The sequence below is a fragment of the Bombus pascuorum genome, chromosome 15 (genome assembly GCF_905332965.1).
Source record: "Bombus pascuorum chromosome 15, iyBomPasc1.1, whole genome shotgun sequence".
Classification (NCBI taxonomy): domain Eukaryota; kingdom Metazoa; phylum Arthropoda; class Insecta; order Hymenoptera; family Apidae; genus Bombus; species Bombus pascuorum.
This window is the reverse complement of record NC_083502.1, coordinates 2,291,208-2,304,007: the sequence shown is the minus strand read 5'-3', so window position 1 is coordinate 2,304,007 and position 12,800 is coordinate 2,291,208. Positions and strand designations below refer to the sequence as shown.

At 33.3% G+C, this 12,800-nt stretch overlaps 2 protein-coding genes and 2 non-coding genes across 8 annotated transcripts; 3 read left to right on the top strand and 1 right to left on the bottom strand.

The window, feature by feature from the left end:
- Nucleotides 1-825: 825 nt before the first annotated feature.
- Trnag-gcc (transfer RNA glycine (anticodon GCC)) lies at nt 826-896 on the top strand. Its single transcript has one exon. It is a non-coding gene; the product is annotated as a tRNA-Gly (tRNA).
- A 2,011-nt stretch (nt 897-2,907) lies between these two features.
- On the top strand, nt 2,908-2,978 carry Trnag-gcc (transfer RNA glycine (anticodon GCC)). The gene has a single exon. It is a non-coding gene; the product is annotated as a tRNA-Gly (tRNA).
- A 716-nt stretch (nt 2,979-3,694) lies between these two features.
- On the bottom strand, nt 3,695-7,830 carry LOC132914770 (calcyphosin-like protein). 5 transcript variants are annotated; one of them, XM_060974147.1, is made up of 6 exons: nt 7,622-7,825; nt 6,896-7,259; nt 5,791-5,947; nt 4,773-4,950; nt 4,494-4,703; nt 3,695-4,213 (listed from the first exon to the last, which is right to left on the bottom strand). In XM_060974147.1, exons 3-6 carry the CDS (start codon nt 5,943-5,945, stop codon nt 4,112-4,114), a joined length of 645 nt encoding a protein of 214 aa, XP_060830130.1. In that variant the 5' UTR covers nt 5,946-5,947; nt 6,896-7,259; nt 7,622-7,825; the 3' UTR covers nt 3,695-4,111. The 5 variants fall into 5 exon arrangements, with proteins under 5 accessions (XP_060830130.1, XP_060830132.1, XP_060830131.1 ...); XM_060974149.1 differs by having other exon boundaries at nt 6,896-7,021; XM_060974148.1 differs by lacking the exon at nt 7,622-7,825 and having other exon boundaries at nt 6,896-7,021; nt 7,124-7,575.
- A 376-nt stretch (nt 7,831-8,206) lies between these two features.
- LOC132914769 (endoplasmin) lies at nt 8,207-11,785 on the top strand. Its single transcript, XM_060974143.1, has 4 exons — nt 8,207-8,370; nt 8,469-8,555; nt 9,118-9,724; nt 9,801-11,785. Exons 1-4 carry the CDS (start codon nt 8,325-8,327, stop codon nt 11,455-11,457), a joined length of 2,397 nt encoding a protein of 798 aa, XP_060830126.1. The 5' UTR covers nt 8,207-8,324; the 3' UTR covers nt 11,458-11,785.
- The last annotated feature ends 1,015 nt before the right edge of the window (nt 11,786-12,800 follow it).

Here is a 12,800-nt window from a genome sequence, read left to right as displayed (position 1 = left end):
TTGGAAATACCCGTTTCATTTGTTCCCTGCAGCGGCGAACGAATTGAACTGAATTGTAGTCAAAGAAGCTGAACATCGTAAAATAATATCAGGATGTGTATTTTTGATTCTAGAAACGAACAGATGATTTCTCCAAAATGTACTGCTGGTTTCCTATTAAATATTGTAAGTAAAACTGAAAAGAAGTCGCAAAACTGTTAACCCACGACGTAGTATGGAAGAGAACTTAATTTATAGCACCCTCGAATGTCCCCATCTACTCTTCCCAAATCCGTGGGTAACGAAAGCTACGAATACTTACTTTTTTTGTATTATTTATATATATATGTAATTCTACTGATTTTTAAACGTTTCCATTTTACTTTAAATACAGCAACTTGTATTACGGGCATACAATACTTTCCTTGCGGTTTTGAAATAAATGCTCAAATATTATTATTATTAGACTATTTACAGGGAAGGTGCCGAAATTTTTAAATAAAATATTAATTTTTATACTATGATATCAACAAACAAATAAAATTTCATATCTTAACGCACGTATATGTTATAGCAAAATCATATTATTCTGTTAATTGTAGTTTTCAGCTTTTCTACGTAATAATGTTTTTATTATTTAAAATGCGTCCACATTATTATATCTATTAAAAAAATAAAAGGTGTGGAGGCACGGAAAAAGATTTTTTTTTCGGAGAAGCGTAGTAGCATAAAGATTGGAAAGCGCTGAAATATAACATGATAGTAGACTCGTAGTAAAATTTGTTAATAATTAAAAATAGGTCATATTACACAAGTTTTTAAAGATATTTTATATTTTCCTGCACAGCATCGGTGGTTCAGTGGTAGAATGCTCGCCTGCCACGCGGGCGGCCCGGGTTCGATTCCCGGCCGATGCAAGGATTTTTTTTTTGCCTTATTAATTATAATTTTCTATTACGTACTGTTTTATTTTTATTTTATACCAGTATGTGTATCATTCTTTGTATTGCAATTTTAAAACGGACAGTCCCGTGACCTACGATGTAATACGTAAGAGGACTTAATTTATTGCACTCTTAAGGTTGTATCACTACCACTTCCTAGATCCCATTAGTACAGAAAACTGAACGATTGTTTTGAATAATTTTAAGGCTTCACGTTCTCTTATTGTATAACGACTATTAAGTAAAATAACTGAAATAATATCTGTGTTCTTAATTTAAACAATGGAATTTGGTACCTGGCAACTCTGCGATTTCAAGTCACTTGGATGGCTGCGTATTTTTATACGCATATATACATACATATGTAGATGACAATACTGAAAACATGCACATTAAGTATCAACTAGAAGTCACTCAAAAGCTAGTGTACGAAAATGGCAACAACACACAGATTTTTCTTTCTCGTTTCTTCGAAACAAATATTTGATGTTTCGCGATGTGATGTTCGCGAAAAAGCCAGCTTGACCATATCGTAATCAGGAGAAATATTCCGATTGTTAAGGTTATTTGATGTATGTGGTATCAAAGAAACGCGTAGGTAAATTGTAAGGTATTGTAAGTATATATATATTGTGAATATTAAAGTACAAAGTGTGGAATACAATGTAAGCTGGTCCACACGCTAGCAATGTTACCCTGAGACTAAAAGAACCCCGAAGCCAACGTCGCACATGTACCGCTTATGGTCTGTGATCGATGCATTCTTTTGTCTGTGCGCTATCGATGGCCTCAGCGCTTGAGAAAACCGAAGACCTGATGTAGAGTTTTCTTAGAGTTTCCTTATAATAAATTTCTTATTGACAATTATAACTACACTTGATAACATTGCTTAGAAGGCAACTTCGTTATTTGCATTGGGCTATTATATTTATAGATAATATGTATACGTATATGCATAAGTATATGATCGTTATTATGTATAATATAAATTAGTTGTTAATCTAATTACCAGATTTAGCAACGTGTATCTTTTTTATGTATGTATGTACATGATCGATTATCTATTTGAATTAGGCCTGAAGTTAGTAGGTTTATAGTTTTTGATAATTGCTTTTACATGTTGTTTGTTGTCCAAAAAGATCCTTCGCGAGGGTGCGGCTGTTGTCACGGATTGAATTTCTGCCTGACATGTATTACGCTAGATGCAATGGTCCTTGCGAGGTTCCTCGAGGTCTGGGCGCCAAGGTTTATCCCTCGTTACACTGACCCGCAATAAACCCAAGGAACAACCATCAATCGAATCTTTTTAGCTTAATTTCTATCCATATAAGTATTTTCGGTTTATGGATGGTCCTTTGAACGGTCCTTAGGTTTATTGTATGCTCTTGCTAATAACGGAGAAAGCAGATGGACCCAGCGAAATAACTGATTTTTCCCAGGAATAAGGACACCCATGAGCCACTTCTGCAGGAGACTTTCTCCTCGTATTTTAGTTATTAACATTGGCTATAACCAATGGACATCGCGGATCGTTCCCTCACTTTTCTACCGAAAAGTGTGAACAACGAATCCGCGTTCTTAGTTCAAAAGGGAACATTCACACCAAGCTTTCCTCCTAAATAGTACGAGACTGGTCCGGGGAGTTCTTGTAATTCTGCTGTACGGAAGAGACACCTAACTGTGCTATTAATAAACACAACCGTTTGCTGAACCAATCCTCTATCATTTAAAATTACGTGACACGGCCTGAGAAAACTCCTTGAGGGCCTGCTACAAAAATATGATACTCACTGTATCTGTCGCACATTGGTCCATTGTAGTAAATACAACAAATAGGTGTGGAGCTTTCGAAAAGATCTTAGATGCCAATATCAACCAAAAGTATTTAAAAGTGAGGACTGGTTCAGATTGTATTAAAATTTATTATCTAAAACTAGATCATACTAGTTCTATTTCTTAGTAGTATTTTATAATGTTTCCCGTAGCATCGGTGGTTCAGTGGTAGAATGCTCGCCTGCCACGCGGGCGGCCCGGGTTCGATTCCCGGCCGATGCAACTTTTTCTTTTTTCTTTATAATTTTATAGTACGCTACAATTTTAATAGTTTTTTTTTCATATATCATAGAATTTATTATAGATTTATTAAATAAACATTACAATTGTCACAATAACATAGTTGATAATTTAATCGACAGTAAAGTAATGAGATAAAGATTGGTATTATCAAAAACTGATAATTTATCGAACATCTATCAAATATCAAACTGGAAAATATTTTGACTAGGGTTAAGATATCTTGCTAATTGAAGTACTTTGAAAGGGATTGATAATAAATGGAGATTAAAATCGTTTGAGAAATCGAAGAAAATCGTGACGCAAGGCTGAGGTATTCGTATAAGGATTCCCAACTAAATATTAAGTATCTAATTTTCGTCACACTCTCTTATATTTTAAAATATATGTAATTGGAGGAATGAAATAGAAAAAGATTACCGATTAAGAATTATAATGCTTGAAATTGCTTTCTAAGGCTTGAATAGGTGAAATTGTATTACTCAAAGAATGCATGAAATGGCATACTATTTTACAGTATGAGTATATGTGCTTGCTTCGCTGTATTGGACCCTGTAACCAAGCTTCTGTCCTTACAAGCTATGCACACATTTCACAGATGGTCGTGTATACAAATATATAAATAGCCAACTTGGTGCAGTGGTTCTCAAACTGGATCAAACATTCTAGTCAGAAAAATAGTCACGTATGTATAAATGTTTAAACGTACAAATACCTTCTCTGTTTATTACGAACATTAATTAACATTGATTAAATTTATATACAATATTTAAGAATCACGAAAAACATTTTTAGATCAGCTTGAGAAACACTGTAGTGTTATAGATATGAAGATCAACGGATTATTTTGCTGGCTTCTTCGTGAAACACCTTAGTCATCAATTAATTGCATTAGGTGAAAATCGGCCGGTAGGCGAAGCTAGTAACCATGAATTATTACATAAGTCAGTTTGCTGTATTCCGCAAATTGTCTAGGGGTTTGTGCATGAATTTTTCATTAGCCACTACCAGTTGCGCGAATACTTTAAAGGTCGACATTAACCACGACAGTCGTAAATTTAAAACCAATATAAATAGAACTGAAGGAACACCTTGTTGCAGAACTGTGTAAAGATTCAGAGTTTATATGCATTTCGCATCATTAAATCGAAATAGGCGTCATGATCGATGCTTGCACTGATGGCGCTGTAATAGTTCATAAATTCTTCTTCAGTGACCTGTAACGAAAATTATGAATGCTGCAGTTTGCCCAAAATCAGTTTTAACCTGATTATGATTACACCGTTACGATAAAGCAATCTCTCTACTTTATTATATTCAACTATTACTTTAGTAATTATCATTACTAATTATTATTTGGTTTACTCTACTTTATTATATTCAATTATTATTTTAGTGACTATTATTATTATTATTTATTATTTAATTTACTATACTTTATTACATTCGACTATTATCTATAATAAAAATTTCCAATAGAGAAAAGAAGATACTCACAGTGCCATCTCTGGTATTATTTTGCTCAAAGTTTGCCAGAAACTTATTCAGAATACTATCCTCGCTTTCTTCACCGCTGATATAACGGGGATGGCACTTGACATTGTAAACTCCTTTCAAATCTTCGATCGTGATCACTCCATCGCCGGTTTTATCCAGTTTTTTAAAGGCTTGATCCACCACGTTTCTGCGATTTTGAGACATCGGTGGCTACACAAAATTTTTTTTATTAAAAATTCAGTAATTTATTGAATTATCTAATTCGGGAAATACACTTACTCTTATGCCAGCAATGAATTCGTCGACGCTGATGTTCCCATCGTTGTCTGTGTCAAATTTCGTGAACATGTTTTGGATATCCTCCTCTGCAAGTTCCAGACCACTTTCTTGAAGGCCTCTGGTGAATTCATCTAGGTTCAACTTCTTGTTTCCGTCATCGTCCATACGACGAAAAGCTCTACATAAAATTAACTCGTGGTATAGTATAATAAATTATTATGTTTCTCTGGAAGTTTATAACAAATTCGTATTAAGTGTCATAGGATAATGCAGGGTGACCAGTAATTTATGGTATAAGTGAGATCAGGGAGATTCAAAGGCTCAAAATGAGACAAAAATTAAAAATAACAAAATTGTGTAGGAGGTTCATTCTTAAGAAAATCGATTTGAAAAATTTGTGATTATCAATAGCAGCTTATTCCAAATGTATAATGTGACAATAAGTCAAAAATATAGAATCAAATTTTTTCATCTGAAGTCCTATTTTCGAGAAAATCAAATTTGCAGATTTGCCTAATATGTGTGTCCAGTTAATTCTTGATTAACGTATTGAAATTCTGTTTTCTCCAAAACGAGGTCTTAGACGACAAAATTTTATTCTTCATTTTCAACTCATTCTCATATAATGTAAAATAACCTTCTGCCAATTATCGGTTACTATCCAGTTGAGAATTAATCGAATTTACTTATATATACTTCACAAATTTTCAAACTCGATCTCTGTTTCAAAATCGAAACCTCCGATACAATTTTGCTATTTTTGATCTACGTTTTATTTTCAGCTATGGGTCCTCCCTGACCTTACTTGTACCATGAATTATTATCCTGTATAATGAATTATATGTCTATGGAATTTTATAGTAAGCTCTTGTTAAGTGTTATAGGATAATATATGTAAAAGTAACGCTATGTTAAATTTTTACACACGAAAAAGGAGTGTTATTCGAATATGAATTTGGAATTTTGGATTACATAATTTATATATATATAATAAATAGAAAAAGAATTGTTAACTTACCTGCCCAACCCTAGGATGCCATTGGCACCTCTGGCCAGACAGAGCAAACGAAGTTTCTCTATGGAGTCCGTGGTGTTATACAGGGCCCGTTGGGCCTTATTGATCATCTCAGTTTCTTGCCTGGTTGTTGCGCTCTGTGGTCTGTTCAAGAACATCTCTGAAAGAGAAATCCGCACAATGACTCATGACTATGACTCAGGTGTTTGAAAAAGAGACAGAAAATTTATACTCAACATCTCCATTTTCTGATTATTCTTATAAAGTAATCTATAACTTTCAACTATACATATACATCCTCTATTATTGCTCTATCCTCCAAATCCAGATATACGTTTGTACATTAATCCTTGCAATTTCTTATCTTAATTAGATAAAGACAGAGATAAGTACGAGGTGGGAAAATTGGAAGAGAAGTGGGATTTGGTTTCAATTTCTTAACGTTACACTGTTTCTTTTCCTTGCCCTATATGAAGTTGCAACGCAATGTGTCCCCACTGTGCATACTTCGATCGTTTCATTAATTAGACGCAATTTAATTTTTCCAAAGGCACCGTGAAGGTCTCGCTCTAATTTGGTTAACTAAACAGCTAGAAAGAAGCGCTAACTCATCGAAATTGACCCGTTGAAAAATTGGAATGAAAATATTAGATCGATCTCGCACATACGATTAGACAATCGATAGTTGAACGATTCTCGTTTTATGCGCTAAATTATTCCATCAATTATTTGTAAGCATGGAAACAGAGCGGAAGACAGAAGGATGCAAATTACCGTGAAACTTTAGTATATTTTTGCGGGAGTCAGTGATATAATTATCAGTGAGTCATTCGTTAAAAACACAAAAAAGAATTATCCTTGGAACAAGTTGCATTAAAATATGTATATAGTGCTTGTATTAATCTAAAATCTGAATATCGATATTGTCCTTTAGATTGAGATCTTGATTTGTTCTTTTTATACATAAGCAGTTGTGCTGAGCTAAAGATCTCTAAAATACTTTATTTATGTTGGTAATTTAGAATGGCTACCTTAATCGCAATAATTCGAAATTTTTCTTTCTATACTAATTTATTTATTTATCAAATTTAATCTTGATTTAACTTACTTTGGTATCTTGGAGCTGCATATACTGTTTTTTAGAGTAATTCTAATCAACTGGTGATGATAAAAAGAGTGAAAAGAATTCGTAGCTCCTTTGAGGAGAACCGGAAGGCGAGTGACAAGGGATTCCCTGGAAGCGGATCCGCGCATTCTATAGGACGCTACACACTGGATTACACACGTGAACAGATAAAACACATTCACGTATGAAAACAAGGTGTGTTCGACGTACATAAACCATACGATAGTCTGTAGAAAACGTATCCATAACGACCGACTAGTCACAACATGTGTATCGGAAAAAAATTCACGCGTGATCAGTCACCGGTACCGATTTCCTGTCGATAATTCTCCCATGATTACTTCAACTAAAATCCTCAATAAATTCTCTGTCTAATTGTTAAGTGTAGCACCACCTTTCAAAACGACATTTGAATTCTCGAGAGTAAGAAAATAATGTTCTACTTGTTTATTAAAAAGTAAAGTTATTTTAATTGGTATTAAAGCTCAGATGATTCGAAGTTGTTTTATTGCGTAATTATGTTACAGTAATGATCATATCCGGTCTTTGTTCCAGGGGACCTATTCTGTTGAACAATATGTATCTAGTTACTATTAGTTGACAAGCAGTATTATATGATGAAAGTAATTTTGCGTCTGAAATTATCTCGACGATGTGACATCACGCTGTGATATATAGAAAGATAATGATAATATGTATTGCTTTGACCTCGAAAAATATCCATCCGTTTTAATTGCATATATATTAATAATTTTTACTGTACACAGAATATATTTAATTAGAAGTGATTAATAATTACTTTCAATTCTATTGCGTTGTTGTATTATCGCGTTGCTAACATATATTTAGGTATAAATAAATAAAAAATATAAAATTCCAATGCGCACTTACTCAAGATCAAGAATTTGAATTGATTTTACCGACATAGAAACAGATGATAAGTTATCGACTGGCCGAAATTACGCTTACCACCTGTCAGTAACTATCATATTGTTGAATTTTTTAAAATTTTATTAATTATAAATTTTTTTAAATACGATGTTTTCATATCAAATTATTTTGTATATTAAGGAACGTAGTTTTAAAACGAACTATTTAATAAATATATTATTAAAAAACGGAAATATCAAGGGAATATTCTAGAATAGTAAATGCCATGTGTTGTGTCTATCCACCAATCTGAAGAAGACATTTGGACCAAGTTCCAACCGGCTTGTATCCCATTGGTCGACGTGTATTGCGTGGGTTCATTTTATTGGTGGATTACTACAGTCACCTTTTAGTATATAAAAGCGTCGCGGGTCAAATTATATGACAGTCGGCATAAAACAGTGAATCAAGGTGTTTGAATTGAATCTAAAGGTGTATACTTTTTCTTTCTGGCGTTATTCGTGAATCTTTCACGGCAACAATGAAAAAGGCGTTACTATTATTATCGGTCCTGTTTTTTGCAGCAGGTAAGTTTAATAAAAAGCGTGTAATAAAAAAAAAAAAACGATATTAGAATGCACCCGTTAATCGAGCAAGAGCATCAACATACATTTTTGTTATCTAGGATTCGTTAAGGCAGAGAGTTTGATTGAGGAGAATGTGGGAACCGTGGAAAATGATTTGGGTGCCAGTCGCGAAGGATCTCGTACAGGTGAAATATTTCTTCCATTCTGGTTTTTCTTCTGTCGTCATCTACATCGACGGATTAATCACTCATGATAACAATGATATAAAACAGATGTACACTATTACGCATAAGTATTTGGACACTTTCAAATTATTTCAAATATTTTTCAAATAAGGCTCTTTAATTTCATTTTTACATCTAATCTTATCTAAGGCAGCCATATACAGTTAGTAGATACATATTGATAAGGGCAATAGTTTGATACTAATTAATATAAATAAAAAAACAATAACTGAAGATGGATGAAAATTACTTCTATGAAAACACCCAAGTTAAGTGACTTTAAGTATATCTGTTTAATTAAGATCTTACAATGATTTTATAAAGTGCCAGAAGATCAATGTTTTGATTAGATTCCATTAAGTGTCCAAATATTTTTGCATGGTAGTATACATATGGAATCCTTATCTGATAACTTTGACTATGAGACATATGTCTTTTTTTTCTTACATTTGGGCTTAAAAATAACTTTCTGCAAGTTCTGTGACGGATAGAATTTGGTTTAATAAGAAAATATATTTTGCAGATAATGAGGTAGTTCAAAGAGAGGAGGAAGCAATCAAACTAGATGGATTAAATGTTGCCCAGATAAAAGAACTTAGGGAAAAAGCTGAGAAATTCACCTTCCAAACTGAGGTCAATCGTATGATGAGACTCATTATAAACTCCTTGTATCGTAACAAAGATATTTTCTTGAGGGAGTTGATATCTAATGCATCTGATGCATTAGACAAAATCAGACTACTCTCGCTCACTGATAAAAATGTCTTGGATACCAATCCAGAGCTAGCAATTAGGATAAAGTCTGATAAAGAGAACAAGATATTGAGCATAACTGACTCTGGTATTGGTATGACCAAGAATGAATTAATCAACAATCTTGGAACCATTGCAAAATCAGGAACTGCAGAATTCTTAGGAAAAATGCAGGATACCTCGAATGCTCAGGATTTGAACGATATGATTGGTCAATTTGGAGTTGGTTTCTATTCTGCTTTTCTTGTCTCTCATACAGTAGTAGTTACCTCTAAGCATAATGATGACAAACAACATATCTGGCAATCTGATAGCAGCAGCTATAGTATTGTAGATGACCCTAGGGGAGACACATTGAAGAGAGGAACTACAGTTAGGTAAATAAAATGATATTTCTTACATTTTGTTTTTACGAAATTCGTAAAATTAATTTCAACTACTTTGTAATTACAGCTTGCATTTGAAAGATGAAGCATTAGATTTCTTAGAAGAAGATACCATTAGAAATCTCATAAAGAGATATTCGCAATTCATCAATTTCCCCATTTACCTTTGGAGTAGTAAGGTCGTCCAAGTAGATGAAGATGATGTGGAAGAAAACACTCCTTCTAAAGAAGATGAAAGCAAGAAAGAAGAGTCTGTTGAAGACAAAGTAGATGAGGAGGAGGATGTAAAAGTTGAAGATACAGAGGAAGATAAAAAAACAAAAAAGGTTGATAAGACTATTTGGGATTGGGAACTATTAAATGATTCCAAACCCATATGGTCTTTGAAACCATCTGAAGTTGAAGACAAAGACTACAATGACTTCTATAAGGCACTAACAAAGGATACTCAGGATCCTCTAGCAAAGATCCATTTTGTAGCAGAGGGTGAAGTCACCTTTAAGTCGCTTCTTTTCATTCCTAAAGTTCAGCCAAGTGACAGCTTTAATCGTTATGGCACTAAAGCGGACAATATTAAGTTGTATGTCAGGAGAGTTTTCATCACAGATAAATTTACAGACATGATGCCCAACCATTTGTCCTTCATTCGTGGTATCGTTGATAGTGATGACTTGCCATTGAACGTTTCACGTGAAAACTTGCAGCAACACAAACTCATTAAAGTAATCAAGAAGAAGCTGATTCGAAAAGTGCTGGATATGATAAAAAAAATTCCTAAGGAAGATTATGAAAAATTCTGGAAAGAGTACAGTACCAACATCAAACTAGGCATGATTGAAGATGCTCAGAACAGGGCCAGATTATCCAAGCTTCTGTTATTCCAATCCTCTACACAGAAAGGTGTGACGTCATTGTCGGAGTACGTGTCCCGAATGAAACCCAGTCAACAGTATATTTACTATATCGCTGGCTCTTCCGAAGACGAAGTGAAAAAATCTCCATTTGTTGAGAGACTGGATAAGAAAGGTTATGAGGTTCTATACCTTACCGAAGCAGTGGATGAATATGCTATTTCCGCTCTCCCTGAATTCGACGGTAAGAAGTTCCAGAATGTAGCTAAAGAAGGTTTCTCGCTTGACGAGGGGAAGAAGGCCAAGGAAAGGATGGAACAGTTGAAAACCACATTTGAACCTCTGGTCAAATGGTTAAATGATGTTCTGAAGGATCATATCAGTAAGGCTCAGGTGTCTGAACGTCTCACGGACTCCCCATGTGCATTAGTTGCTAGTATGTTTGGGTGGACAGGTAACATGGAGAGATTGGCCATTTCAAATGCTCATCAGAAGACTGACGATCCCCAGAAGACGTACTACTTAAACATGAAGAAGACTTTGGAAATTAATCCGAGGCATCCACTTATTAGGGAACTTCTGCATAGAGTTGAAGTTGATAGTACTGATCAGACAGCGAAAGATATCGCATTAATGATGTTCAAAACGGCTACCCTTCGATCAGGGTACATGCTTAGAGAAACTGCCAGTTTTGCCAATAGCGTAGAGCAACTTATGAGGAAGACCTTGGGTATTTCTTTAGACGAAGTTCCTGAAGAAGAAGAACTGCAGGAAGAAGACTCTGGATCGACAGAGAAGCAGGAGTCGGAGAAAGTTGTAGATATAGATGCGGATGAGGATGAACAAGACGAAGAGAAACATGACGAATTATAATCGAAAATTGTATCACATTAGATTATAATTTTCTAGTTGTATGGCTATACGATGTATAGTGAATTATCATTGAAGACGCAACTGTGTTGTTGCGAGTAAAGATGAACTATTGTACAGAGGAGAAAAAAGTATGATAGCTATATCCTTTGATGACACTTTGCAGCATTTCATACTGTTTTTTGTAATCCAATACCATTGCAACAGCGTATCAAAGGATATGATAATTATTTAAAGGTGAAAAAAGGAGATTTATCGCTCATTAAGTTTGTCATTATAATAATATGTAATCTCATAAGTTCCATTTTTGGTAAAAAAACAATTTTCATAATTTATTTCGTTTGATCTTCCACTTTTTTATATAAGTAAGGCGAAAGGAATTACTGACTGAACCCAATAAATATATATATAGTATGTTTGTGATGCGAATGAATGTATTTGTATAAAGGATATTTAAAAAAAGATCATTGATATTGTTCATGTCTCCGTTCCTTTATACGAAGACCATTACCGATCTATTTTATTCTTTTTATGAAATTTACGATTTTCCATCAATCAAAGATAATTATAATCTATCTATTTAAGATATCGAAAATTTTGTTCAATTATTAATTTTTCGAGTTTCTTTTATAATCGTTAAATTTGTTTTTGCTTTTTTTAAAAAGTTCGATTAAGTTTATATTCATGAAAAGAAATGGATCAGAAACCGCATTTTCAACACGTTAAAAAAGGTATACTGGTAATTACTTCAAAATAATTTATAAACAAAACCAATTGTCAAAAGTTTTACAATTTCCAAATGTGTGAAGCAAAATCTCGTTGGAAAGCGCCATTTATTATATAATAATTAAATGTTATTAAGGTGACCCATAAATCATTTTCCCATACAAAAGTTGTATAACATTTTTTTATTATATATTTTAAAATTTTTGTTCCAGATTTGTAAAGATTGTTTTTTGAAAATTTATAAAATTTAAGAATTCACAACAGAGCAATGTGTAAATATAATTGAATTTTATTTTCAAAATCAGTTTTTCTAATGCTGTTTTAGTGAGATGTGGTTTTTTTCGCCTTAAAGAATATATTTTAATAAACAGAATACTAGATTTTGGGATACTGAAAATCCAAAGGTTAGATTATATATTTATCAATGTGAATCGTTTTCACAAAAATTACAGTTTGGTGTGACGTTATGTCATAAAGAGTAATTTTACTTTTTTTTTTTTAGGACTTACTGGTTGCTGCGTTGTGAATTTTTCCATTATAACTTTAAAAAGATACAAACTAAAAATCTGGAACAAAAATTTAAAAATATGCAGTAAAAATAAAGTTATACAACTTTTAAA

Coding starts and splice junctions, on each gene's coding strand:
- LOC132914770 (XM_060974144.1), bottom strand. CDS start 7,652: ATGCAATTAAAACGGATGGATATTTTTCGAG. Junction 4,704..4,772: donor AATTCATTGCTGGCATAAGA/GTAAGTGTATTT, acceptor AATTTTGTGTAG/CCACCGATGTCTCAAAATCG. Junction 4,214..4,493: donor ATAATACCAGAGATGGCACT/GTGAGTATCTTC, acceptor TTTTCGTTACAG/GTCACTGAAGAAGAATTTAT.
- LOC132914769 (XM_060974143.1), top strand. CDS start 8,325: ATGAAAAAGGCGTTACTATTATTATCGGTCCTGTTTTTTGCAGCAG. Junction 8,556..9,117: donor TCGCGAAGGATCTCGTACAG/GTGAAATATTTC, acceptor TATATTTTGCAG/ATAATGAGGTAGTTCAAAGA. Junction 9,725..9,800: donor AAGAGAGGAACTACAGTTAG/GTAAATAAAATG, acceptor TTGTAATTACAG/CTTGCATTTGAAAGATGAAG.